The sequence below is a fragment of the Heloderma suspectum genome, chromosome 3, assembly GCF_057233095.1.
Source record: "Heloderma suspectum isolate Gila_16-S chromosome 3, 16-S_ref, whole genome shotgun sequence".
Lineage (NCBI taxonomy): Eukaryota > Metazoa > Chordata > Lepidosauria > Squamata > Helodermatidae > Heloderma > Heloderma suspectum.
Window position 1 is genome coordinate 241,316,250 of NC_139460.1, and position 24,424 is coordinate 241,340,673.

At 43.3% G+C, this 24,424-nt stretch overlaps 2 protein-coding genes across 20 annotated transcripts in view; both read left to right on the forward strand.

Annotated features, from left to right (window-relative positions):
* The first annotated feature begins 719 nt into the window (after nucleotides 1–719).
* NSMCE4A (NSE4A component of SMC5/6 complex) lies at nucleotides 720–12,773 on the forward strand. The gene is made up of 11 exons (XM_084846044.1): nucleotides 720–1,054; nucleotides 2,628–2,708; nucleotides 5,380–5,510; nucleotides 7,520–7,671; nucleotides 8,725–8,824; nucleotides 9,544–9,634; nucleotides 10,141–10,235; nucleotides 11,417–11,465; nucleotides 11,608–11,696; nucleotides 12,300–12,379; nucleotides 12,524–12,773. Exons 1-10 carry the CDS (start codon nucleotides 754–756, stop codon nucleotides 12,375–12,377), a joined length of 1,167 nt encoding a protein of 388 aa, XP_084702170.1. The 5' UTR covers nucleotides 720–753; the 3' UTR covers nucleotides 12,378–12,379; nucleotides 12,524–12,773.
* A 5,375-nt stretch (nucleotides 12,774–18,148) lies between these two features.
* Nucleotides 18,149–24,424, forward strand: part of ATE1 (arginyltransferase 1) — a 102,928-nt gene continuing 96,652 nt past the window's right edge. For 11 of the 19 annotated variants that reach the window (XR_014789457.1, XM_084846025.1, XM_084846030.1 and 8 more), the window contains exons 1-2: nucleotides 21,005–21,141; nucleotides 23,083–23,146. Coding sequence is in view for 18 of the 19 variants with exons in the window: in XM_084846025.1 (XP_084702151.1) it covers nucleotides 21,015–21,141; nucleotides 23,083–23,146 (191 nt within the window). In the remaining variant the exon portion in view is untranslated. Of the gene's footprint in view, nucleotides 18,751–21,004; nucleotides 21,142–23,082; nucleotides 23,147–24,424 lie in introns of those variants that run through there. The other 8 variants (XM_084846026.1, XM_084846033.1, XM_084846031.1 and 5 more) reach the window with 4 other exon arrangements.

Genomic DNA, 24,424 nt, shown 5'->3' on the forward strand with positions numbered 1-24,424 from the left:
ACAATGCGTTAACTCTTTTAACCATTGTTTTATTCTTTTATCATGTTGTTCACCGCTCCGAAATCTTCTTTTGAGGAGCAGTATATAAATATTGTAAGTAAGTAAATAAAATAAATGTCTGCGTTGAAGAACAAGCACGGAGAGGCTCTTATTTGTAGTCAACGACTTTGTATAGCCCCAGCCCAGTTAATTTCGAAAGCTAAAGGCTGACTCGAGCAGGAAAAAAAAATCTCCACCCCCAAACACTAAAAGACTCCCGGGCGAGGGAGGCGGAGCAAAAGGCCCACCGACGCGCCCCTTCGCGTTCTGGTTTGGACCTCCCGAGACGCTGTAGGTGATCCCGGAAACACTCGGGAATCGGTTCCATTGCCTCGTATAACATAGAGCTAGAAAAGTGTAGAGGCGCATACTCATGCAATTTAGCTTGTTCTACTTAGAGATCACAGAGCTAGAATATTGGGTTGTTTCCCTTCTCTCGGCGCTATTTGCGCCCCCAGCCCTTACCGGCGTTCTAAAACTGAATTGGCTTTCCAGCGACTACGCCCAACGCAAAGTATATGAGGCTTCCGCCATAGAGCTGCTCCCACAATAGAGCGACGCCGCTCAGCTCCCGTAGGAAATCGCGGCTGAGGACGGCCTTCGTGTTCAGCCGGAAGTGTGCTCCGTCCTCGGCCTGCGTCGTCCATGGCGTGCCCTCAGTCCCCGCCCTCTTTCCCCGTGTGCGCGGCGAGAGCGGCGTCGAGGGACAGAGCCATGGCCGAGGCTGGCGGCGGCAACGATGACGCGTCTTGGCGCCCCCGAAGCCGACCGCTCGCCTCGCCCGCCGCTCCCAGCAAGGCCCGCGGCCGTGGTCGACGCCAGTCGGCTAAGGAGGGCCGGGGTCGGGTGGGGGATGGCGACGGGGGCGGATACAGCGACGAAGGAAAAGAAAAGGAGGGAGGAGGAGGAGCCGCCCCGGGGCCTTCGGACGGGAGAGCCCCTGAGAGCGAGACTGACGAGACGACGCGGCGGCTGCTCCGCCAGCAGTACCGGGACCTGATCTCCACCGTCCAGCGTAGGTGCCCCTTCCCCCGGGATGCGGGGGCAGTAGGCAGGGCAGATGGGCGTAGCTGCCCCAGGGGCCAGGTTCCTCTTCCCCGCTCCTCTCGCCCATTTGGTCCCGGCCCTCTCTGGGAGTCACAAATGAGTCACGGCCGGGTGTCATCGCCCTCTCCGCGCCGTCGCTCCCTCCGGGAAAGGGTGATGGATGGTCAGAAGTGACGGACGGCCAGATCAATTTTAATGTTTATAGCCAATGGTCGTTACGATGTAAGTCATTAAACAGCACATACGAGAACGGGAACACTTCAGAAATCCTCTTGATAAGTTAACGCTATTGTGGGTAAAGGAAATGGCACTCGCTGCCAGTGCACGTAAAGCGACCCAGTAAGTAACAAAGCTGTCTGCATCAGACACCTCATTTTAAACCTATCTGATTGACGTTCTAAGTGTCCCTTGTAAATGGGTTCCGAAAGTGCTTCCCTCTTCCTCCACAGATGTTGAAGTGAGGCCAATGGCCTTGTGTCTACTGGGGTGTTAAAGGGGAAGGGAAAGCAGAGTGGGTTATGATGTAGCGGTGTCACTTTCTCCCTTTGGAAAGGGTGCCAAAATCTGCTGTTCTGTTGTTGCCTAATCAGTAGGAGTGTGGCGAAGAAACCAAGGGTGCAATCCTGTGCACGCTTAAACAGAAAAAGCCCTACAACTCCCAGCATTCTCCAGCTGGCCATGCTGACTGGGGAATGCTGGGAGTTGTAGGGCTTTTTTCTGTCTAAATGTGCATAGGATTGCGCTCCCAAAATCTTTGAGAGTGAGTGATCTAGAGTTGTCCAGAGATGTATTTTCCCTGTTCTCTTCCCCCCTTCCCATTTTGGTTTTCATTTGGTCTGTAGTAGCCATTGGCCACTTCTTACTTGTATTTGTGTCATCACAAATAAAATAGTGTTGCCTGAACTCTTTGTTTGCTTTCAGTCTTCTCACAAGATTTTTCTTTATTGCGCTTGCCTTATTTACTCAGTTTACTAGAATAAAATAACACAAATTAAATCACACCCTTTCAGTTTTTCCATTTGCCTCTCTTCTCATGTTCTCATTCAGATACTCTCATGACATGTAAATGGCACAGATCCTTCCAGATTTCTTCTTTTGGCTTACCTATATGAGATAGTGCCTTCCTGTTGCTTCCCAGTTGTTCCTCTTTATTCATTTATTCCTCTTTGTTCTCCCCACAAAGAAAAAAAATCCAGTGCAATCTCTCTGTCTAGGTATCATCTACCCACCTTACCTTAGCAGCAGTTCTCATTATAATTACTTAAAGGGCTTCACCCTTAGATGAAGGAAATACTGGCATTTCTGTTTCAAAGCCTGTTCTAAATGCTGATGCTGTTACACTGATAACTTCAGACCTGTTATTGTTGGAACTAGTAGAGGTTTAAGCCAATTGTAGTTCAGGTGTATTAAGCCAATTGTAGTTCAGGTGTACTAACTGTCTTGCATTAATTTTTGACTTAGTTTTCCTTAGTTATATGTTAGTTTTATTTTATTTTTTGGCCTTAAAGGTATGCATTGCATATATTTGATTCTTTTTCTAGATAATCGTGAAATGATGGTGAGCACCAGAAATGATAAACTGACAGAGGCTCTGGAAGATGCTAATAAATTGTTTACTGGAGGTAAGGAATTGCCCAGAATATTTATCATTGTGTTTGCCTTTACTCCCCCTCGCCCCATCTGGAAAGTGTGCTTGAAATAAAGAAAAAATCAAGGAAGTAATGCACATCAGCACACTTAGAGAATATATTGAAGTTGGTATAATGATGAGACAAGCTTTAAGTAGTCTTTCACCTTCTCATGTTCTTCCAAGGATCCTGATTGTAGCCTGTATTCTTCCAAAAGCTTGAAGAGTAGTGATGTGAATGCCCAGAAAAAGCAGGGAGGAAATGTTTTTTTTCCTCTGGCCTTCAAATCTCTAATCAAAAGACGTTTAAAATGCAGTCTCTTTTCTGAAATATAGTTATACCCTTCCTCTTTTCCTCTGGTTCTCTCCCTGTTGATAGTGTCACTGATACACAGCATAACTACTGTAGTTGTACTAGCAGTAAGAATGTTTCTGGCGGCTACTTCCACTGACTTCGACAGCTATTGGGTAAGGGCCCCCGAACTGTTGAACAGAAGGTTGATAAGGCCCATGACATGGCAACTCCCATTGCCTAGAATCTTTTTATCTTTGATTTACAAATGTCAGTGTCAATTTTGTTTATGTATCACCTTTCTATATTCAGTGCCCAGTGTTTACATAAACACTGACAAAATATAATAGTAATATGCAGAAATCAACAGTAAAGTTATAACAATCCATTAAACAATCCATCAAAATATAACTATAGAAAACCAATTGGTGCATAACAGTTCTGTCCTAAAGTCATTAGTTCAGCAGCAGCCTTTGTAGCTGGAGTCAGTCAAGGCCCTCCCAGGCCAGGCTGAAGTGTGCCAGACAGAAAGCTAAGAATGGGGTCTTGCAGGCTTCACAGACCAATTATCTCTTACACAGAGATAACCGAGATGGAGAATACAAGTAGCTCTCAGCTCCTGCTGAAACCTTTCAGTTGCAGCATAAATCATATTTAAAATGTGTCATGGTGGTGACAGCAGTAAAGTGGTTTTCTCTCTTGCTGCTGTTGTGTTGTACTTGCAAATGGTTGTCCTGCTCTGGATGGTAATAACTTTCTCCCCTGTTGAGATGAATTTGCCATGCACATCAAAGACAAAACTACTTGGGCTTAGTTCGATTGGTGTGGAGCTGCCAGTTTAAGCATAGTCTCAAATCTTGAGGCTTCAAAGATTCTATCTTGTACCCTTTTTTTGGATTAGTTGTATTCTGTTTTGCTTGGAGAAGATGTGCTTTGCAGTATTAAGGTAACAGCTTCAAAGTAGGATACCTGGCTGGTGAAATCTAGTAGGGGAAAAATGGTCCTATTACTGTCTGAGGATGAGTCTGCAATTTTTGAGTCTGCAATTCAAATCTGCAATTTTTCAGGCTCATTTTTTATAAGATAAATTCCAGTCTGGATACAGATTCCCTGGCTGATTAATGCCCCATCTTAGCCTTTCCTTTATTTGGGAAGGTTGCTGAGTAACTGCTTGCCTGAATGCTTTAGGCACAACTTCATGCTATCACCTTTTAGCCTGGGGATGGCACTGAGAGTGCAGTTGTCGCTTGGTTGATGACTTCCACCAAGAGATGATTGGGGCTGCTGTGCCCTATTGATCTTAACTCTGACACAGTTGATAAGATATTGGGAACATGGCTGTGGAAGTTGGTTGGTGTTCTTGATACTGCTCTTGAGTGGTTCCACCCATTCCTATCTGGGAGGTCCCAAAGGGAGGTGATAAGATAGGTTCAACTCTCTGCAGCCTTCCCTGTTGTGTTCCAAAAGATCCATCCTGTTGCTGCTTTTGTTCAAATATGTGTATGAGGCTTCTGAGAAAGATGATTAGAAATCTTGGAGCTGGGTAGTGTTAATACAATAGTGATACTTGATACTTTTCCACCTGCAGTTTAAAGAGTTAATCTTCCAGGATTAGGAAAATCCTCTGTTCAAATAACTATGAATCTTGGCTTTCAGTTCTTGTGGCAAGGAGAATATGGTTTGGGTGCGTCAGTCTGAGGCCCGCTCCTAGTCTCTCCCAGGAGAGTATCTTCTGAACAGGTCCTAAGATAGATAATAGATCCCAATAATATTAAGTCAAGTTCTGTTGTACCATCAAGCTGTCACATTGTTATAAATACAATCATTCAAAAACATGTATCAGTAAAATAATAAAATCAGTCTGAACCATAATAAATCAATTTGACACCTTTGTAGTTTACATATTATAATCTACAAAAAATTCCTAGACTTGTACAGGAGATCATGTATTCTTAAAAGTAACATGTCTGACATTGTCATTCAATCAAAATTATTTTGATGAGATGGCCAGTGCTGCATCTTGTTAAATAAGGAGTCTAACAGCTTCTTTTTAGAAATATGCAGGTGATGACATAGAACATAATAGGTTTCAGCAGCCCTTATGTAGCATAGTTAATTCCATTCAGAATATGTGACATTAGGAAGTTACGTCCTAGCTTTAAACTTAGAGGCAGACATGGGTTGGATCTCCCACAATTTCCTGATCTAATATATCTTACTGAATACTTAAATGAGTATTACTTCAGACCATAAAACCTAGGGCTCTTAGGAGCAGCAGACATTCTTCAAAAATTGGGTGGTAATGAAAATAAAATAATTTTTGTCTTTAATTTGCCGTTGACAGTAGCAAAATATCTTTCTTCTTTCATAACAGTGTGCCGGGCAAGGGAGGCTGCTTTGGATGCTCAGTTCCTAGTTTTGGCTTCAAATCTAGGAAAGGAAAAAGCAAGCCAGTTGCACTCAGATATGACAGTATTTGATCCATCTGCATTTGCTGAAGATTTAGTAAGTTTGCAGTGATTAGTTGTGTAGTAATATAAGATTATTCTGTTTTTAAGAGTCACTACATAGGAGTTCTTTCACTTTATTTTGGGTAACCTACAGCTTATTAGCAAAATTCTTTCTAGAATTACATCACATGAGCAGGTTTTAAAATGTTTCAGTATTAGCAGCGGTGTTTAAAAGTGTACTTAACTCCATAAACCTTGCAGTCTGAAATGCCAGATTTGGTTAGTTGGGTAGAACATAATGAGCCAGTTCAAAGGTTACAGCCAGTTCCTGGGTTGTTTAACCCACAAATTGGTGGGAGTGAGTGTCCTGCCTCCCACCCACTCACTACTTCTGCTTTCAAGTAACAACCCAGGAGCAGAAGTTTTGTGATGTGTAAACCCGGCAAAACCCAGAAACACTCCATTCCTGGGTTGTTAATTGAAAGCAGAAGGGAACCAGCCTGCTCTCTCCCACGTGCTCACAAACACATGGTAAACAAACCATGAGTTGTTTGTGTGAAGTGGGTCATTCTGGGTTCAGATGTAATGCAAAATCATGGTTTGTTTAGTTAAACCATGGTTCTTTTCAACATTTGAAAACAAGCTTGCCCACAAGCCAGGGTTTGCTTTGGGCAGACAAACCAGGGTCTGAAACCACACTTTGAAGCTGATTTTCAAAGCACAGTTTGTTCTAACTCTGTTTTGTTATTAAGACTGAATTTACAGTTCAGAGCCATTGCTACGCCTCAAGAGGCCACCATCATGTAGATGAGAGTGAACTTATGAAACGTGAGTCATAAGTAGATGGAAAACAAACTGGTGGCTCAAAACCATTGTTTGACTGTTGTACATCTGGAAGCACAAACTATGGTGTGGGTTCTTAATTATGGTTAGCACAAACCAGGGTTTTACATTATGTCTGGACTCAGCCTCTGTGCCTAAAACAATGAACAAATCAGTTGTCCACTAACACAACCTAAATTATGCATCAAGAAAAGCTCAATTCTGAACCCTGCTTAATTCTGAGTTATGCAGACTTCTCTTGTTAATTTTGTTTCTGTTTTGCTAGTCATGGAGAGGGAGGATCAGAAGCCAAAGAGGATCCTCTAAATAAGAGTGGTAAATGAGTAAGATCCCTAAGCATTGCTCATGTATTTTACATCCCACCTATACAGCTACAGAAGCTAGAAACTTTCTGCTTATTTTAAATGTAAGCTGTGATACTTGGGTAATCAAATTCTGTGCCCAGTGCCATGGCTTGTATGGGATTGCAGAAGTCTATGGTACACTTGTATGGGATTGCAGAAGTCTTAGAATCATAGAATCATAGGGTTGGAAGGGGCCTACAAGACCATCGAGTCCAGCCCCCTGCTCAGTGCAGGAAGCCTGATTCCCAGGCGGTCTTCCATCCAAGTACTAATCAGGGCTGACCCTGCTTAGCTTCCGAAATCAGACAAGATCGCAATTTTGTTACTTAGGCTACCCTGTGTGTGGCCATATCAAAACAGTGTAGTGATCTCAGTGGCTTGAGACAACAAGTTAATATGTGTGTATGGCATTTCAGTATTACCTTGGTATATTGGGCGGTATCTGGCACAGTTGTAAACCTTGCCTGTTGCAGGGTTAATTTGCTAACATGCACTTCTGCTCCAACAGCAGTTGTTGCCTGGTGCCCCTTGAGACCAAACAGTTAAATAAATTTATATGTACCATACTGTCAGGGTTTGGAGAGTGGACAAAATCTCTTTTGGCTTCACTATACAGCTGCCTTTAGGCTTTTTTGGCCAGTTGGTGCTACAGACAGAGGCACAACATTGCACAATCCTCAGATGGAATTAGGAAGCTGGTGATAAGGTTTACTATTAGGGGAAAAGAACAAAAAATGGATCTGCCTCTCTTGCCTGGAGCATCTAACTTAATATTCCCTTCATACATCTTTTTTTCTAGAAAGTGGGCTCTTATCTCATGGTGACGTAATATCAGTTTCCACTTACAGCAAAAATTCACAATACCTTTGTTCCCTAGTTAACGTTTATGGGCTTAAACCGTCTGGAAAGGGAAGGAAGTGATAGTGAAGAGGAGCAGGTTGCTGGTGGATTTTTACCAAGTAATGCTTGGCATAAACTTGGTGAAGAAGCCAAAAAATACTTCAGAAGAGCACCGGTTTTCCACTTCATGTAAGTTTATTTGAGGCTTCCTTCAAATTCATCCGGTGTGACATGTTTCACAAGTGCTATTCTGTAGAGGATTTAATGTTTGGGATTTGAGTAGCATAATATGACTTGAAGGTGGGTCTAGAAAAATATTTGATTCATAGTAGCAATTATTACATGTTTAAGGCCGTTTTGTAAGCAGTTATTTGGAAGGTGTTTGCCCGCTATCTACTGTGCTCTCCACAGTCCTGTCCCCAGCACTACATGTACTACACTGAACCTTTTTGGACTGAGTGCAGATCTGGCTGGAATCCCTTATTCCAAGTTCAAATGGCCAGTGGAATGGATCCCATATGCCCTTAGAATGCTGCCTGAGCACTCACCCAAGGGAACACAGCATTTGGGTCCTCATCTGTCAGGTTTCAATGGGCCAGTAGCCTTCTTGAGATGGAGGGAGGAAGGGACTGGAGACTTTTTACTGTCTTGCCCTTTTTATCCTGCTTCCTCAGGAACATGTGCCAAGACAGATGTGACGTTAAGAGACTGTGCTGGGGCAAGGTGGCTGCTTCCAGCCAGGCTAAACTAGGGCAAGGAATTGCCTTCATCCCCGATTTCTTCTGCAATGGGAAAAAGACATTCTGTCAAGACTGCAGTTATGGAAAGGAAGAGAGCCCAATACTCATTCTTTTGTTTGCACAGAGGTGTGCTATGGAGACCTTGTATGAGGCTCTCCTTGTATCGCTTCTAGCCAATAGCATTCTACAGCTTGTAGGAAGTGTGAAGAATGTGTGCAGTTCAGAGCAGCTGACGTGGGCTCATTTTTACACACCTGGATGCAATTTTAACTCCACAGGCAACCAAATGAATGATGAATTGTAACTCTAATTGCAAAGGATTCAACTTTGTATGGAGCTGAGAGAAAATTTAATTTTTCAGGGTCCAGCATCACATTTTTTTGAAGCTCGTGTGACCAGATGCATGTAATTTTTTCTAGCCCTACTAGAAAGTAGAAGTTGCATTATGAGGTCTTAAAACAAATTGGAATGTTGCATAAGTGTTATGTTTTTAATGGATTAGGTTGGGAACTTTTACCGCTGATCCTCCTGTCGAGAGGCCACAAATTGAGAGGTCACGGAAGAAGGCGGGGTCAGATGAAGGAAGAGCAATGCCTGCACAGGTCTGTACCTGCGTGTGTGATTCAGGAAACTTAAGGCTGCATTTTTTTTAACTTGGAAATATTTCAGATTGAAATTCACAGTATTGTAACAGAATAGACTGCAAGCATAAACTCATATCCATGACAAGTTATCTTTTGTAAATGGTAGGACCCAGTGCAAATGACTGATCATGCAGAAGCTCAGATCAGCCTTACTGGAGCAGGGTGTAATTTACTCTCCCTACAATTACGTTATCCACAAGTAGGAAACATCATGTATTGATGTGACAGAGTATTGGGCTTTGTAAAATATGTGTAAAGCCCTTTTAGGACAAACTGAAAACTTTCCCTTCAAACCGGTGTTTGAAGGGAAAGTTATGTTTGAGCGCTATGTTTGAGCGCTCTGTGGTAGCTTTCCTGCATATTAGCAGTAAGACTTCAGGTCGTGCTTCTGTACTTGCACATACTTGCCTCTCACTAGAAACTAAGTGCACCTGAAGAGAATTTTTCACAGACTGAAGCTTCAAATGTTTAATTCCTACAACAGTATTTAAATTATAAACTTGAATTTTGTGATAACTCTTGCATTTGATAACACAATAAAAGTAGTTTTAATGATAGTTACAACATCTTTCTTTCCTTGACCTATGTGAGGAAGGAGAATAGGCGAGCGGAGAATGCTAGTTACTATTGCATGTAGTTGATGAATGATAACTTGTTAATTTGTTTAATTGTTTTAGTTGAAGAAAATGGAAGAATCTTATCAAGAAGCTACAGAAAAAGAAGTAGAGAGAATCTTGGGATTCTTACAAGCCTATTACGCAGAAGATCGTAAGTATATATGTGACATCTTGTGGGTCCAGTTAGATCTCTCCTTGCTCCTTTAAGACTAGCCCTGGTGATTGGGAGAGGGAAAATGCAATATTACGACTTTCCCCATTGCAGAATGAAGGACAGCTTTAGAAACAGAAATATCTGAGCCGAAGAGACTAGCTGTGGCTGTTAGTTAATTTTAGGGAAAATTAAAACTATAAAACAATGATAAAACAATACAATCAAAATGTTGTTGATCTGCTTGCAGTCCTCCATTATAATACCTTTCTATGTGTGACGCATGGTTCAGATTGTATGTACCTCCAAGGATTTGTATTGGGAACTGTTTGCATCTGCCCTCTAAACAAAACAGTACAAAGGAAATAATGGAATTAGAGAAAAATCTCCTAAATTTTAGAGGTATATACGTTGGTGCATGATGATAAAGGAAGACAAAAGAGGAATGAGGTAGAGAAATCATAACAGTAGCACAAAATGTTCTTATTATGTTCTTATTTCTATAGCTGAAACTCCAATATCCTTCCTTGAGTTTGTAACTGATCCAAATTCTTTCGCACGAACTGTGGAAAACATGTTTCATGTATCATTCCTAATTAAGGTAAGGAGAAACATTTTGAAGTCTTAATGTTTATCAGTTATAAAGCAAAGTATATTTTCATACCTTCTTGTTAGTGCAACATATAATTGCCATTGTTTTTAATTTACTCTGAGGCAGATGTATAAAGAAGCACAGGACTTGCATTTTTTTTTTTTAATCTTGGAGGGCTGCTAAAGTAAGTCAGTTCTTACTTTAGCTACATGTAACAAATAGTTTGTATGACCATAAGTTGCTAAGTCACAGTTTTGAGCCTGATCCTTGTGTTCTGTGACTGGTAATCCCAAATATGGAACGCTTTTGAGCTGCAGCACACTAGAAATTGAAACAGGCCAAGTGATTTTTATGTGCCTTCCCTTCTGTATAAACATCTCCATTTCTGTACTAGATGTGACTATTACCAACTCCTGTTAAAATGAAAACGGGTATGCTTCCTAAGGCCTAAATCCAATGTATCACTAACAGAAATTGCTGTACTAGCAGAACTCCACTGCTTTTTTCACATTGCACAAGCGCTAGTGACCCACTTTGTAAACCTAAAATCTGCAAGTGGTTCTGCAAGTGCAACTTCACTTGTGCAGACTTCCAAACTTGGTTTCTGTTAGTGCGTCATTTCCGCTAGTGGAGTTACATTGCTAGCACAAATTATAAATTTTGTAATATCATTTTTCAATTGGGTGTCAAAGTTAATTTAATAATTTAGCCAGTGTAAGTTTAAGCTGGGTTGGTGACAGTTGCATGTAATTCCAAACTGTGTAATTTGCTCATGTGGTGCCTACACTCCTGATCCTGAAACCCTATTTAATATTGAACCATATCTCCGAATCTGCATTCTTGCAGTCATCCAATGGGTTTTGAAATCAAGACTTGGGAATCGTAGGGAACATGGCCTGATTCTTAAGTCTTTTCAATATGGATTATCTAGGCTTGTTCTTACTAACCATAGAGTAAAGAATCCACAGCTCCCAAGCTTGAGCATAATGAGAACTGTGGCTTAACATTGCAAGTGGAAGCTTTTAATCCTTTCTTATACATTAGAGGAAGAGAAGGAAGGGGGAGAAGCTTATTCTCATTATGGAAATGATGATTTCTGAGTAACCTGCCACATTTCAGATTCTTGTGTATCACTTATGTTTGAGTAGTTCTTGCTACCTTCTTGGTAAATCGAGCTGTGTTTCTTGTAGGATGGACATGCAAGAATAACTCTAGATCAGGACAAGCTTCCTGTAATAGGTAAATTTTTAAAGAATTGTTAACACTTTATTGCTCTAAATTTGACTAAGCGTGCATACATGTATGTTGTATTGCTTTAGCTTATTGGCTTTTTCTATTTAAAAAGATTTAAACAAGTTTTTAAAATGTGATATTTTGATAGAGCCTTTAAATCCAAAAGATGGAGAAAATGGCCAGGATTCTCAAGTGCGGAAACAAGCAGTTATATCAATGAGCTATCAAGAATGGCAGGTATAATGAAACTATTGTTACAATGAGACCTGTAATCTATATTATAGAACCATGTTTCTGTGACTTAAAAGATATAGCTGTGTCACTAGTACATAAAAATAGGTAAAGCCAGTTTCCTACCTATGTTGCTTGGAAGAAAATGCGAAACCCATTTTTTCCTCTTTCTCCTTAAAATCCTGCACACTCTCCCTTTTAAAGCATATACAACATTGCTTAAGTGTAGGATCCAGTGTTGTGTTTAATGTCATGATTCCACTTGGCCTAAAATGACACCACTGAGATGGTAAAGTAGTAATGGTTATTTGCAAATAACAGTATTTCATACTGTATTGCTAAAGATTTGTCTGTTCTACTTTGTGTTGCGAAGTCTTACACTGAATTATGGTGAGGTTTAATAAGTGATATTATTAGTGATAAGATAAAATATTTTTGCTAACTGGTGATGGAAGTTGGGCAACAATTCTACTTTTAAGAACCTAGTATGTTTAGGTGATGCTATATAAAAAGGCAGAATGTTTGTTAATGCATATTTTTATATAGATGATGAATTAAACAAACATTTTAAAAAAAATTTAAACAAAGCCAATTCTTCTCTTTTCCCAGATGACTGTGGAGACTTTTGAAATTTCACAACCCATGATTCCACCTGCCTCACTGACGCATGAAATGGAGCCAGTGTGAATGTAAGGCACCTAACCACAGAATTATTTTATGCTATTTGTGATGACACTCTTGCTTACTTTCAAACATAATAAAGTTTGCTTTGTAGTGAGTTGTATTCTAGTTGTCCACAGCGAGTCTTAACCTTTTTCATTTTTTTAATGCAGGTATCCTAAAGCGCTGACCAGTTTCCTGATGATGTTTGACCAGGAGAATGGCAGAGTGGAAATTAGCTAAGCCATGGCAGAATGGAGATTAGCTAAGCCTTCCTGTTTTAAGTATGGTTTATTTGCTTGAATAAGGGAAGTGTTTTTGGAGTTTATTTCCGGTTGATGATATTGTATTATACAACATACAGTATGGTTTATATGCTGTAACAGCAAATTAATTTGATATTAAAGGTTGTGTCCTTTTGCATTTCTGTTCTCTGTCATCCATTCATTTAAAGGTTTAGAATTGCCCCATCTAAGCTCCTTTGCATTTTAATCTACAGTGTTCAGTACAAGTTAATTATAAATTAGTGCAATGGGGGAAACTTCTATCTATGTTAATCAAAGGTATTTGTGCTGGCTTAGCATCATCAGATCTTGAACTTTGTCTACAACAGTGGGAAAAGCGGGGAAGGATAGGAAATGCAAGAGTAAAAGGCAAGCTTGATACATCCACCTTTCTGCATCATAAAACCTATGCATCAAGCTGAATAAGTGCCTCACTGTCTTGTCGCCTCTGCATCTCAAGATACACATCTATATGCAATTGTGTTGCATTCAAAGGCTGTTCCTGGTGAATGGAAGAAGTCTGAAGTGCCATACCTGTGAGAAACAGCTCTTCGAGAACCAAGTCATTCATCTAGTGGCTTTTGACTGTGTTGCTTGGAAGTTGGAGGGAAATTTCCCTCTGAATTCAAGACTAAGGCCCTTTTTGAATCCATGGAATCATGTTGCAGATTACTATGTGCTGAGTACAATGTTTTGCAATGGGCAGTTTGTTTTTAAAAGCTTCATAATTTCAAAATAGTTTGAGTCACTTTTTTGTGTTAATCTGGATTTTTTTTAGTGTTCGCCTAATGTAGTTAATTTCTCATTGTTGTAATAGCATGATAGTTTGTTTTGAAAATAACTCTTACATTTGGATATAACATAACTAAGGGGCAATCTACATTACAACTTTAAACTGGTTTCAAACCGGTTTATTTAAAGGGATCCTGCAGTTTCATGAGGGTACTGAGAATTCTTTGCTAGAGACCCTGCCCCCTCTTCCTAGAGCTACAATTCCCAGAATTCCTGTATTGAGAGTAATCGCTAAAAACAGGTCTGAAACCAGTTTAAAGTTGTAATGTAGATTGCCCCCTAAGGTTGCAATCCTGTGGTCCCTTGAAGGGCATCCCAGATGTTTGTGCGTAATTTACCTTTTTGGTTTTGTGAGTGCACTATAAGTACCATCTGTAAATTACTTGGATCTTTGTGCTTGTTACTGAATGTTTTCTCTGGATGCATGCATAAGCATACCCATATTCAGAAATATACCTGTTGAAGGGATCTTTGAACTTGGTCAGAAGTTGTCTTGGCAGAGATGACACAATGGTACACGCACACTTTTTTTTTAACACAGGGATAAAAAATATACATTGTAATTACTTTTGCCCCTTCATGGATCACTGCCTTGTTGTGGAGCTTGTGTAACTCAGTGAAGCCATAAGCTATGCCATGCAGGGCCACCCAAGACGGACAGGTCATGGTGGAGAGTTCTGACAAAATGTGGTCCACTGGAGAAGGAAATGGCAACCCACTCCAGTATTCTTGCCAAGAAAGCCCCATGGAACATATCACAAGGCTAAAAGAGATGACACCGGAAGATGAGCCCCTCAGGTTGGAAGGTGTCCAATATACTACTGGGGAAGAGCAGAGGGTATTTCCAAGTAGCGCCAGAAAGAGTGAAGCGGCTGGGCCAAAGCTGAAAGGACACTCAGCTGTGGATGTGTCTGGTGGTGAAAAGAAAATCCGATGCTGTAAAGAACAATATAGTTTAGGAACCTGGAATGTCAGATCAGTGAATCAAGGTAAGCTGGAGGTGGTCAAACATGAGATGGCACGATTGAACATCGACATCTTGGGAATCAGCGAACTAAAATGGACAGGCATGGGCGAATTTAATTCAGGTGACCATCATATCTACTACTGTGGGCAAGAATCCCTTAGAAGAAATGGAGTAGCACTCATAGTCAACAAAAGGGTGGGAAAAGCAGTCCTGGGGTACAATCTCAAAAATGATAGAATGATCTCAGTACGAATCCAAGGCAAACCATTCAACATCACAGTAATTCAAGTCTGTGCCCCAACCACTGAGGCCGAAGAAGCTGAGGTTGATCAGTTCTCTGAAGACCTACAACACCTTCTAGAACTAACACTAAAAAAGATGTCCTTTTCATCATCGGGGATTGGAGTGCTAAAGTAGGAAGTCAAGAAATCACTGGGATAACAGGCAAGCATGGCCTTGGTGTACAAAATGAAGCAGGACAAAGGCTAATAGAGTTTTGCCAAGAGAACATGCTGATCATAATAAACACACTTTTCCAACAGCACAAGAGGCGACTACACATGGACATCACCAGATGGTCAATATCAAAATCAAATTGATTATGTCCTTTGCAGCCAAAGATGGAGAAGCTCTATACAGTCAGTAAAAACAAGACCTGGAGCTGACTGTGGCTCAGATCATGAGCTGCTTCTTGCAAAATTTCGGCTGAAATTGAAGAATGTAGGGAAAACCACTAAACCATTCAGGTATGACCTCAATCATATCCCTTATGAATATACAGTGGAGGTGAGGAATAGATTTCAGGGATTCGACCTGATAGACAGAGTGCCTGAGGAACTATGGACAGAGGTCCGTAACATTGTTCAGGAGGCAGCAACGAAATCCGTCCCAAAGAAAAAGAAATGCAAGAAAGCCAAGTGGCTGTCTGAGGAGGCTTTACAAGTAGCTGAGGAAAGAAGGGAAGCGAAAAGCAAGGGAGAAAGGGAAAGATATATCCAACTGAATGCAGAGTTCCAGAGAATAGCAAGGAGAGACAAGAAGGCCTTCTTAAATGAACAATGCAAAGAAATAGAGGAAAAGAATAGAATGGGAAAGACTAGAGATCTTTTCAAGAAAATTGGAGATCTCAAGGGAATGTTTTGTGCAAAGACGGGCATGATAAAGGACAAAGAAGGCATGGACCTAACAGAAGCAGATGAGATTAAGAAGAGGTGGCAAGAATACACAGAAGAACTATACAGGAAAGATCTGAATGTCCCTGATAGCCATGATAGTGCGGTCACTGAACTTGAGCCGGACATCCTCGAGAGTGAAGTCAAGTGGGCCTTAGGAAGCATTACTAACAACAAAGCTAATGGAGACGACAGTATTCCAGCCGAGCTATTTAAAATCCTAAAAGATGATGCTGTTAAAGTGCTGCATTCAATATGCCAACAAATTTGGAACACTCAACAGTGGCCACAAGACTGGAAAAGGTCAGTTTACATTCCAATTCCAAAGAAGGGCAATGCCAAGGAGTGCTCAAACTACCGTACAATTGCGCTCATTTCACATGCCAGCACGAGAACTACCGGAAGTACAAGCTGGGTTTCGAAGAGGCAGAGGAACTAGAGATCAAATTGCCAACATTCGCTGGATCATGGAGAAAGCAAGAGAATTCAAGAAAAACGTCTATTTCTGCTTCATTGACTATGCTAAAGCCTTTGCTTGTGTGGATCACAACAAACTCTGGCCAATTCTTAAAGAGATGGGAGTACCAGACCACCTTACCTGTCTCCTGAGAAACCTGTACGAGGGTCAAGAAGCAATAGTAAGAATCGGACATGGAACAACCGATTGGTTCAAAATTGGGAAAGGAGTACGACAAGGCTGTATATTGTCGCCCTGCTTATTTAACTTATATGCAGAGTACATCATGAGAAACGCCGGGTTGGATGAATCACAGGTTGGAATTAAGATTGCCGGGAGACTTATCAACAACCTCAGACACGCAGACAATACCACCCTAATGGCAGAAAGTGAAGAGGATCTCAAGAGCCTCTTGTTGAGGGTGAAAGAGGAGAGTGCAAAAGCTGGTTTGAAACTCAACATTAAAAAACATAAGATCATGGCATCTGGCCCTATCACTTCCTGGCATATAGAAGGGGAAGAAATGGAAGCAGTGACAGATTTTACTTTCTTGGGCTCCAAGATCACCGCAGACGGTGACTGTAGCCATGAAATTAAAAGACGCTTGCTCCTTGGGAGGAAAGCTATGGCAAACCTAGACAGCATAGTAAGAAGCAGAGACATCACCTGGCTGACAAAGGTCTGTCTAATCAAAGCAATGGTTTTCCCAGTAGTAATGTATGGCTGTGAGAGCTGGACTATAAGGAAGGCTGAGCGCCGAAGAATTGATGCTTTCGAACTGTGTTGCTGGAGAAGACTCTTACGAGTCCCCTGGACTGCATGAAGGTCAAATCAGTCAATCCTAAAGGAAATCAACCCTGACTGCTCATTGGAAGGACAGATACTGAAGCTCAAATATTTTGGCCACCTAATGTGAAAACTCCCTGGAAAAGACCCTGATGCTGGGAAAGATTGAAGGCAAAAGGAGAAGGGGATGGCAGAGGATGAGATAGCTAGATAGCATCACCGATGCAATGAATATGAACTTCAGCACGCTCCGGGAGAGAGCGGAGGACAGGATGGCCTGGCGTGCTATGGTCCATGGGGTCATGAAGAGTCGGACATGACTGAACGACTGAACAACAATTACTTTTGGGAATTCCCTGTGTCGCAAAAGGCACTATATGAACTCGAGCATGGACGCAATTCATATACTATAACCAAAGCTATACATAGCAAAATCAAAATGGAGAATGTAGTCATCAAGTACTGGATTCAAGTGGTAGGGAGTTAGCTAAAAAGTCAGTTCATTGCCAAACCTAGGGCTATGCTGTACAGCAGACTAGACTGTGAGCATGGGTTGACTGCTTAGATACACAGGGCTGATCTGTAGCTGTAAGGGAGTTGAGGAAGTTGGTGCCAAGGAAATTGGGGCCCTAATGCTGCTCGAAGAGAGAGAGGTTTGGAGGTGAGATTGTGAGAGCTGGAAGGAGGAAAGAGCTCATGGAGGTCTTTAGCTGTGGATAGTGTACCAATGACTAGATGTACCCGTGGTCTGAACCAGCATGGCTCTTATATTCTTATGATATACAAGTTAATGGAGCACAATGCTCCTACATGCAATTGAGTGCAGTATTTGGTGTTGTTGTTCAGTCGTTCATTCGTGTCCGTTCAGTCACGTCTGAGATCTGTCGCGGAATTCTCTGACATCCCTAGTTGTGGTGGGATTTCTGTGCCACAAGTAGGTGGGGAAGAGGCGGAGGGTCACTACCTCATTTGCCCCAAATACAGAACATAGAAAGAGCCATGCTGGATCAGACCAAGGGTCCACCTAGTCCAGCATTCTGTTCACACAGTGGCCAACCAGCTGTCGACCAAGAACCCACAAGCAGGACATGAGTACAACAACAGCACCTTCCCACCCATATTTCCCAGCAACTGTTGTACATAGGCTTACTGCTTCTGATACTGGCAGTAGCATATAGCTGTTAAACGTAGTAGCCGTTGACAGCCTTCTCCAAAAATTTGTCTTAACCCCCGTTTAAAGCCATCCAAATTAGTGGCCATCACTCTACCTTGTGGTACTGAATTCCATAGCCTAACTATGTGCCGTGGGAAGAAGTGCTTCCTTTTATAGAGCCACCTCTGGCTAAAATCGTGGGTTTTCTCCATTGCTTTCTAGGGTCAGCTAGCCTTCGCCTTGGAGGGACGAATAGCAGTATTAATAATAATATAATAGCAACAACAATTTAAACAGACTTTCGGTGGGAAGGTGGAAATTCCCTAGCCGACGACAAGACGAGTTTACTGGGATTTTTCGTTGCCGCGATGGTGACACAGGTGGTGGTCGGTGCCCACCTTAAGAGATCCGGAGCTGGGGCGCCGCAAAAGGATTTGCTAGGCCGAGACACGTGTCTGGAGGTGAACGTTTAGTAGTCATTTTGTGAGGCTGCTTCCAGAGCAAGAAAGTCAGTCAGTCTCTCACTCACACACACACACACACGGGCAACGAACGTGGCAGGCAGGCAGGCAGGCGAGAGGACCATTAAGGCTAGGGGCGCTTGCGTGCGGGTCAGGGCCGCGGCTGTTCCCGTGTCGAGGGGAGCCAACCGCAACTCCCGGAGCGGGAAGGGAGCGGCGACGAGGAAGCCGGACATTGGCACCATGAACTCCGTAGTGCAATACGAAGGGACGAGAGCGGGCTACCGGTGCGGCTACTGCGGCTCTTCCCGGGGGAAAGTGTCCAGCGGTAAGTGCGGAGAACGAGACGTGCGGCGGAATAACGTGGCCGCTCTTGACAGCGGCACTTCCCCAGCTCCCTCCCTGCGTCCCTCGCTGGCGGAAAGACAGGCGCCTCACAGCGCCCGGCCCGGCCGCCAGCTCACCCGCCGGGGTCTTCTTCGCCTCTTGGTTGTCTAATACAGCCCGAGAGAAAGATGGCGGAAGCGGCGCACATTGCCCGTCCGGTTTCCCGAGCTCCGCCCATTTGCCCTTACTTAAGAAGGCGCCGCCTGCCTTTTCCCAAAGGATGCTCGTAAATCGGGGCACGGTCGGCTCATGTCTGTTGTTAGTAAAAAATGAAACGTGGTGCATGAAGGCTTTTCTCCCCCACGCCTCGAAATAGCAGGTCGCTTCCGGATCTTCCACCTGAAAGAAAAATCTCAAAACGCGGGTGCATGAGAGATTCCCTTTCGTTGTCCTGCTGTGAAATAATCCTGCAAGTTTTAGGTTCGGTCCAGTGGACGATCCTGCGCCCTCATGGCTGGTTGGGATAGGACTCCGGAGATTTTCCCCCCCCCAAAAGGACGACTTAGATGAGGAAGCAGGCAAGAGAGGAAAGAAGTAAAAAAGCATTTACAATTCAGTCTGAAGTTTACCGAAAAATAAGCCCAGCTTCAGCCTTCCCCATGTTTTGTTTTGGACTTCAGTTCCCATCAGCCCCATCTAGTATGGCCAATGGTCAGGAATGCTGGGAGTTATAGCCCCAAAACGTCTGGGGGGCACCAGGTTGGGGAGAGGTGTCCTGCTGGGCTTTACTCACAAGTAAATTGTGCCTGAGCCTAAGTCCCACTGAGCCTAGTGGGACTCGATTTTGACAAATGTGTGGAATTACACTTTTAGTATATGAATCTGTCCTGTGTTTAATTTGCTTGGAAATGTGGTAAAGAAATAACAATTTAGAAACGGAATTCTCCCACTTCCTTCTCAATCCAAGAGTGCAATCTTTTACATGTCTTTACAAAAGATTGGGAAGGGATTGTGGCTCAGTGGTAGGGCACCTGCTTTGAACCTCCAGTTCAATTTCCAGCATATCCAGGTAGGGCTGGGGAAATTCCTGCCTGAAACCCCGGAGAACCCCTGCCAGTCAGTGTCTACTGGGCTAAATGGACCCGTGGTCTGACTCTATATAAAACAGCTTCCTATACCCCATTGAGTTCTGTAGGACTTTCTCCCAGGTAAGCAGGTATTAGGATTGTGCACCCTCAGTTTATTCTCCTTAAAGCAAAATTTTGCTCTATAGTAAGGTTATATGAGAGGGGCAGAAAAAAAACAGACTTTAATTGGGCAATCAGAGGAAGCCACTGAAGGGAAGTGCACACTTGGGCGCAAAATGCAAAGGAGACTATGGAACAGATCTTAAGTATTTAAATCCTTTATATGCCGCTTTCCCCACACTTAAAATGCCTTAAAGCGAAAACAAGGCTGCAGTCCTAGGTTTGCTTACCTGGGAGTAAGCCCTAGTAGACGGAGTGGGATTTACACGCGAAGGGTTAGGCAGTATCGTGCGTCCTTGATACCGCAAGGTGCATAGTACCCAAGGCTGGTTGTTATTTTCGCACCTGTGGTAGAAAATCCCACAAGTGCCTCTCCTCCTCTTTAGTAGTGAAAATGCAGCAATAAACTAACTTTTGCCCTATTTTAATTGCCCTATTTTAACAAATCAGCTGCGTCACTCTACCTAATGGCAATCCTTCAACTCTATAGTAGTTTTTTTTTTTTTTTTGCTCTTTGGGTAGAATAACCTGTTGCTTCCAAAAGATTGCATCAGAAAGGGAGCTTGCAACTCCTGTGCTTCTAAAACATATGTAGACATTCAACAGGTGGCACACTAACTTGTCATTGCATCTCCGTATGTCCCAACTTTTTAAAAGATCAGAGGAGCCCATCAGAAAACAAAACAAACAGAATGACATGTACTTTGTCTAAGTAGTTCACTTTTTTAGGTAAAGGGCGCGAATATTTTAAAGAATTGCGATGCAAGAGAACCCCGTAACCCTGCCCCTTTTCAAGGTGCTTACGTTGATTTCTATTCATTTTTGCCCCGCACATGGAGTATTCGAAGAACTGCAATCTGCATCCGGAAGAAATGCTAAAACCTTATCGCGACTGTAGCCGCTTCGTTGCTCCACCCAGACTTTTGCCCTTTGCTAAGATGGCGGCGGCTAGCCCCGCTGCTTCCAGGTGCCCCTAAACTGCGGGCGCGGGGTTATTCGAGGCCGGCCGCCGGCCAAGATGGCGGCGGTGGGAGGAAGTTCGCCCAGTATCGTGGAGTACTGTGGGGGAGATGGCGGCTACCGTTGCGGCTACTGCAAGAACGATACCGGCAACTTCTCTCACGGTGCGGGTCGTGATGACGGAGGTTTGAGAGGGGGGGGGGGTGATCTTCAGTAATGAGGTGAATGGGAAGCAAGAGGGCTCGGAAAGCGTTGGGAAGGAGTAAAGGGCGGCGGAGGAGGAGATTCTGCGGCTGGACGTTTAATTCATCCCCTTCCTCAAAAGCGGCATTGATTTGCCTTTTTAGCCACTCACTTGTTATTTATGCAGACTGACTGACTGGTCCCCCGCCGCCCTTGCTTCAGATAGCAGCCCATCCCCGGCTGGCCCTGGGGCCTGGGTTCGGAGGGAGTTGCTGTTAGGAATTAGGGTAGGCTTAATAACATAAGGAGAACCCTGCTGGATCAGACCAAGGGTCCATCTTGGCCGCGCAGTGGCCAACCAGCTGCCCACACGAAACCCACGAACACGACATAAGTGTAGCAGCGCCCTCCAGCCCATGTTCCCCAGCAACTGATGTACAAAGGTATACTGCCTCTGATATTGGAGGTAGCACATAGCCATCAGGACTAGTAGCCATTGATAGCCTTATCCATGAATTTGCCCAGTCCCCTTTTAAAGCCATCCAAACTCGTGGCCATTACCACATCTCGTGCAAGTGGATTCCATAGTTTATGCGCTGTGGGAAGAAATACTTCTGTCCTGAATCTCCCACCAATCACCTTCATGGGATGACCCCAGGTTTAAAAATTATGAGAGAGAAAGAAAAATGTGTCCCTATTCACTTTCTCTACACTATGCATAATTTTGTGCACCGCCACCCCCCAGCTGGCAATGGGGTGGATCATGCACAGCTCTGCAACAGTACTCAAATTAGGGGGTAAAGGTAGTGGGGGGGGGGCTTAATGGAATCCACAAACCTCACCTCGTGTCCCCTCAAGTCAGCCCCCCTCTGTAAAAACTGTCTGAGGGGGCTGACTTGAGGGGACACGAGGTGAGGTTTGTGGATGTATGTTCTGGGTCAGACGGCTAAGGAGCTGTCACTGAAGGTAGGGGAGTAGGTGCTGTCTGACCCACCTGTAATTCAACTGCTGCTCTGCCATTTGGTGCAGCATAGCATGGATTTAAAATAAGAAACCTGTTTACAATAATCTAGCATGTATTACGTTGTAAGTGTTTATGGACTAGAGGCCACTTCATCAGAATGACTGATAGTTAGCCACTTTTCTGTCTCTTCTCCAGTCTCTCTCCCCCCTCCTTTATATTTCCATATCTCTTATAAGGCAGAACAGGCACTGGGGAGCCTGAATGGAGGCAGACATAGAAGGGCTTGGGAACATGGGCTGGGCAACTTGCCACCCTCAATATGTTTTAGCTTATACCTCCCATCAGCCGAGCCAAGCATAACTAATGGAAAGTTGTGGGTCACAAGTTGCCCACCCCTGGGCTAAAGAGTAGTGGCACAGGTGTGTGAAAGAGTGAATGGGAAACTGATAGTACAGACAGAAGCTTGAAGACTCTGAGGAAAGAAAATGGGAGTTTTCGGGCAGAAGGATGGTGGCAGAAGAGTAAGGGGAAATGGAATAAATAATGAATACATAAATGTAGAGCTAGGTTTGGAGGAATTTCTAAATGCCTGTGAGATAGTTCACAGAAAGGAGAGGTAAAAGGAAGACTTCTAGGACTTAGATGGGAGGATTCAGCTCGTCTGTTGCCTTGTAACTGATGAGGCAGTGTGGCATAGTGAATAGGACTGGTGGGTGGAACTGTTGGGCAGGAAATAAATATAGGGTGTTGGGAAAGCCTTGGGTGAATTAGCAAAGTCTGTTGAGAGGATGATTTTAATGTTGATCACAAAAAGTTTTAACTTGAATGTTAAGGGTTTCAGCAGTTTTTTCTAAAAGGGTTGTGTTGCAAACCCTTAGGTGAACTTATTATGCTGATAGTAGCTTTCCATGGGGACTGGTTTTGTTCCCATTATTTGAGGCAAAGGCTTTTCAGTATCTTGTATGAATATTTATTCCAGGCATGTGGGCTCATTCACTGACTGTTCAAGATTATCAAGATCTTATAGACAGAGGATGGCGAAGGTAAAATATGTCTTTTGAGCTCTGTTGGTGTAGCTGAATTCAATACTGAAATATTAAAAATATGTTATGAAATTGAAGTAACTGTAAATATTTCTTGTAATTTTTCAAAGTGTTTATAAACTTCTGATAGGACTATGAAGAAAATGAAATGGAAAATATATCCAGTAAATCTAGCAAAGTGCCTTCCACTTGTGCAGCCCGAGTCTTGGCTTCTTAGTCCTTATCACTTTGCTTTTTAAGAACTTAAACAACAGTGATAATGGATGTGGTAGCAGGGGGACTGTAGTCAGAATTATGTCCATAGGATATGAGAAACTGCATTATATTGTGTCAGATCATTGGTTCATTTGCTGTCTAGGGCTGACTTTAACCAGAAATGCCAGAGATTGAACCTGGGCCCCTTGTACTTGGGCTCTGCCACTGAGCTATGGCTATTTAAACCACAGCACCTAAACTGAGGCAAACTAACAACTTAGGGCACAATCCTATGCATGTTTAGACAGAAGAAATCCTACAACTCCAGCCACTTGCACCAGCTGGGGAATGCTGGGAGTTGTAGGACTTTTTTCCCTGTCTAAACCTGCATAGGATTGTGCCCTCAAAAGTTCGGACACCTCGGATATATGTTGAAATTGTACCTTGCTACCTCTTTGAAAACTGATAGAATCTCCAATGAAAATACATGACAATTCAGTGATTTTCTATTAGAGCAGCTTTTTCCAGCCTGGTGCCCTCCAAATGTTTTGGACTTTAACTCCCATCAGCCCCAGCCACCGTGGTCAATGGTCAGGAATTCTGGGAGTTGTGGTCCAAAACTTTTGGAGACCACCAGTGTGGGGAAGGCTGTATTAGCGAGTATGGGCTCTCAACTCCTCCATGCACTTGCTCCTAGTTAAGTTTCTAGCCCGAGTTGGTGGACCTGGATAACCTCTGTGCCTATCAGGGCCAGCATTAGGCGATGACATCGTGGGACAGTTGCTGAGCGCCCAATTGCTGTACCTGAGCTGCCAGTAGCACTCCCACAGCTAGGTGTTGGGGCTTGGATGGGAGAAGCCGCTGTCTTCACAGGCACTGTCATCCACTATTGATCTGTGGCCACAGGGAAGCTGAGTGCCAGCAGGGAACGTGGGAGGACCTGGCAATGGAAGAGTGTGTATGGCTGTAGCAGTCCAGGAGGCCTCAAAATACCACTGATCAGTTGGCAGGAGAGGCCACTTGGGAGAATTGGAGGAGATGAACACAGAAATGTGGCCTGCTGAGGATTGGCTGCATCTCTTT

Excerpts from the sequence above, each read along its gene's own strand:
- NSMCE4A (XM_084846044.1), top strand. The coding sequence starts at position 754 with ATGGCCGAGGCTGGCGGCGGCAACGATGACGCGTCTTGGCGCCCCCGA. Across the intron at positions 2,709-5,379 it reads TAATAAATTGTTTACTGGAG|TGTGCCGGGCAAGGGAGGCT; the intron begins GTAAGGAATTGC and ends CTTTCATAACAG. Across the intron at positions 8,825-9,543 it reads GAAGAGCAATGCCTGCACAG|TTGAAGAAAATGGAAGAATC; the intron begins GTCTGTACCTGC and ends TAATTGTTTTAG.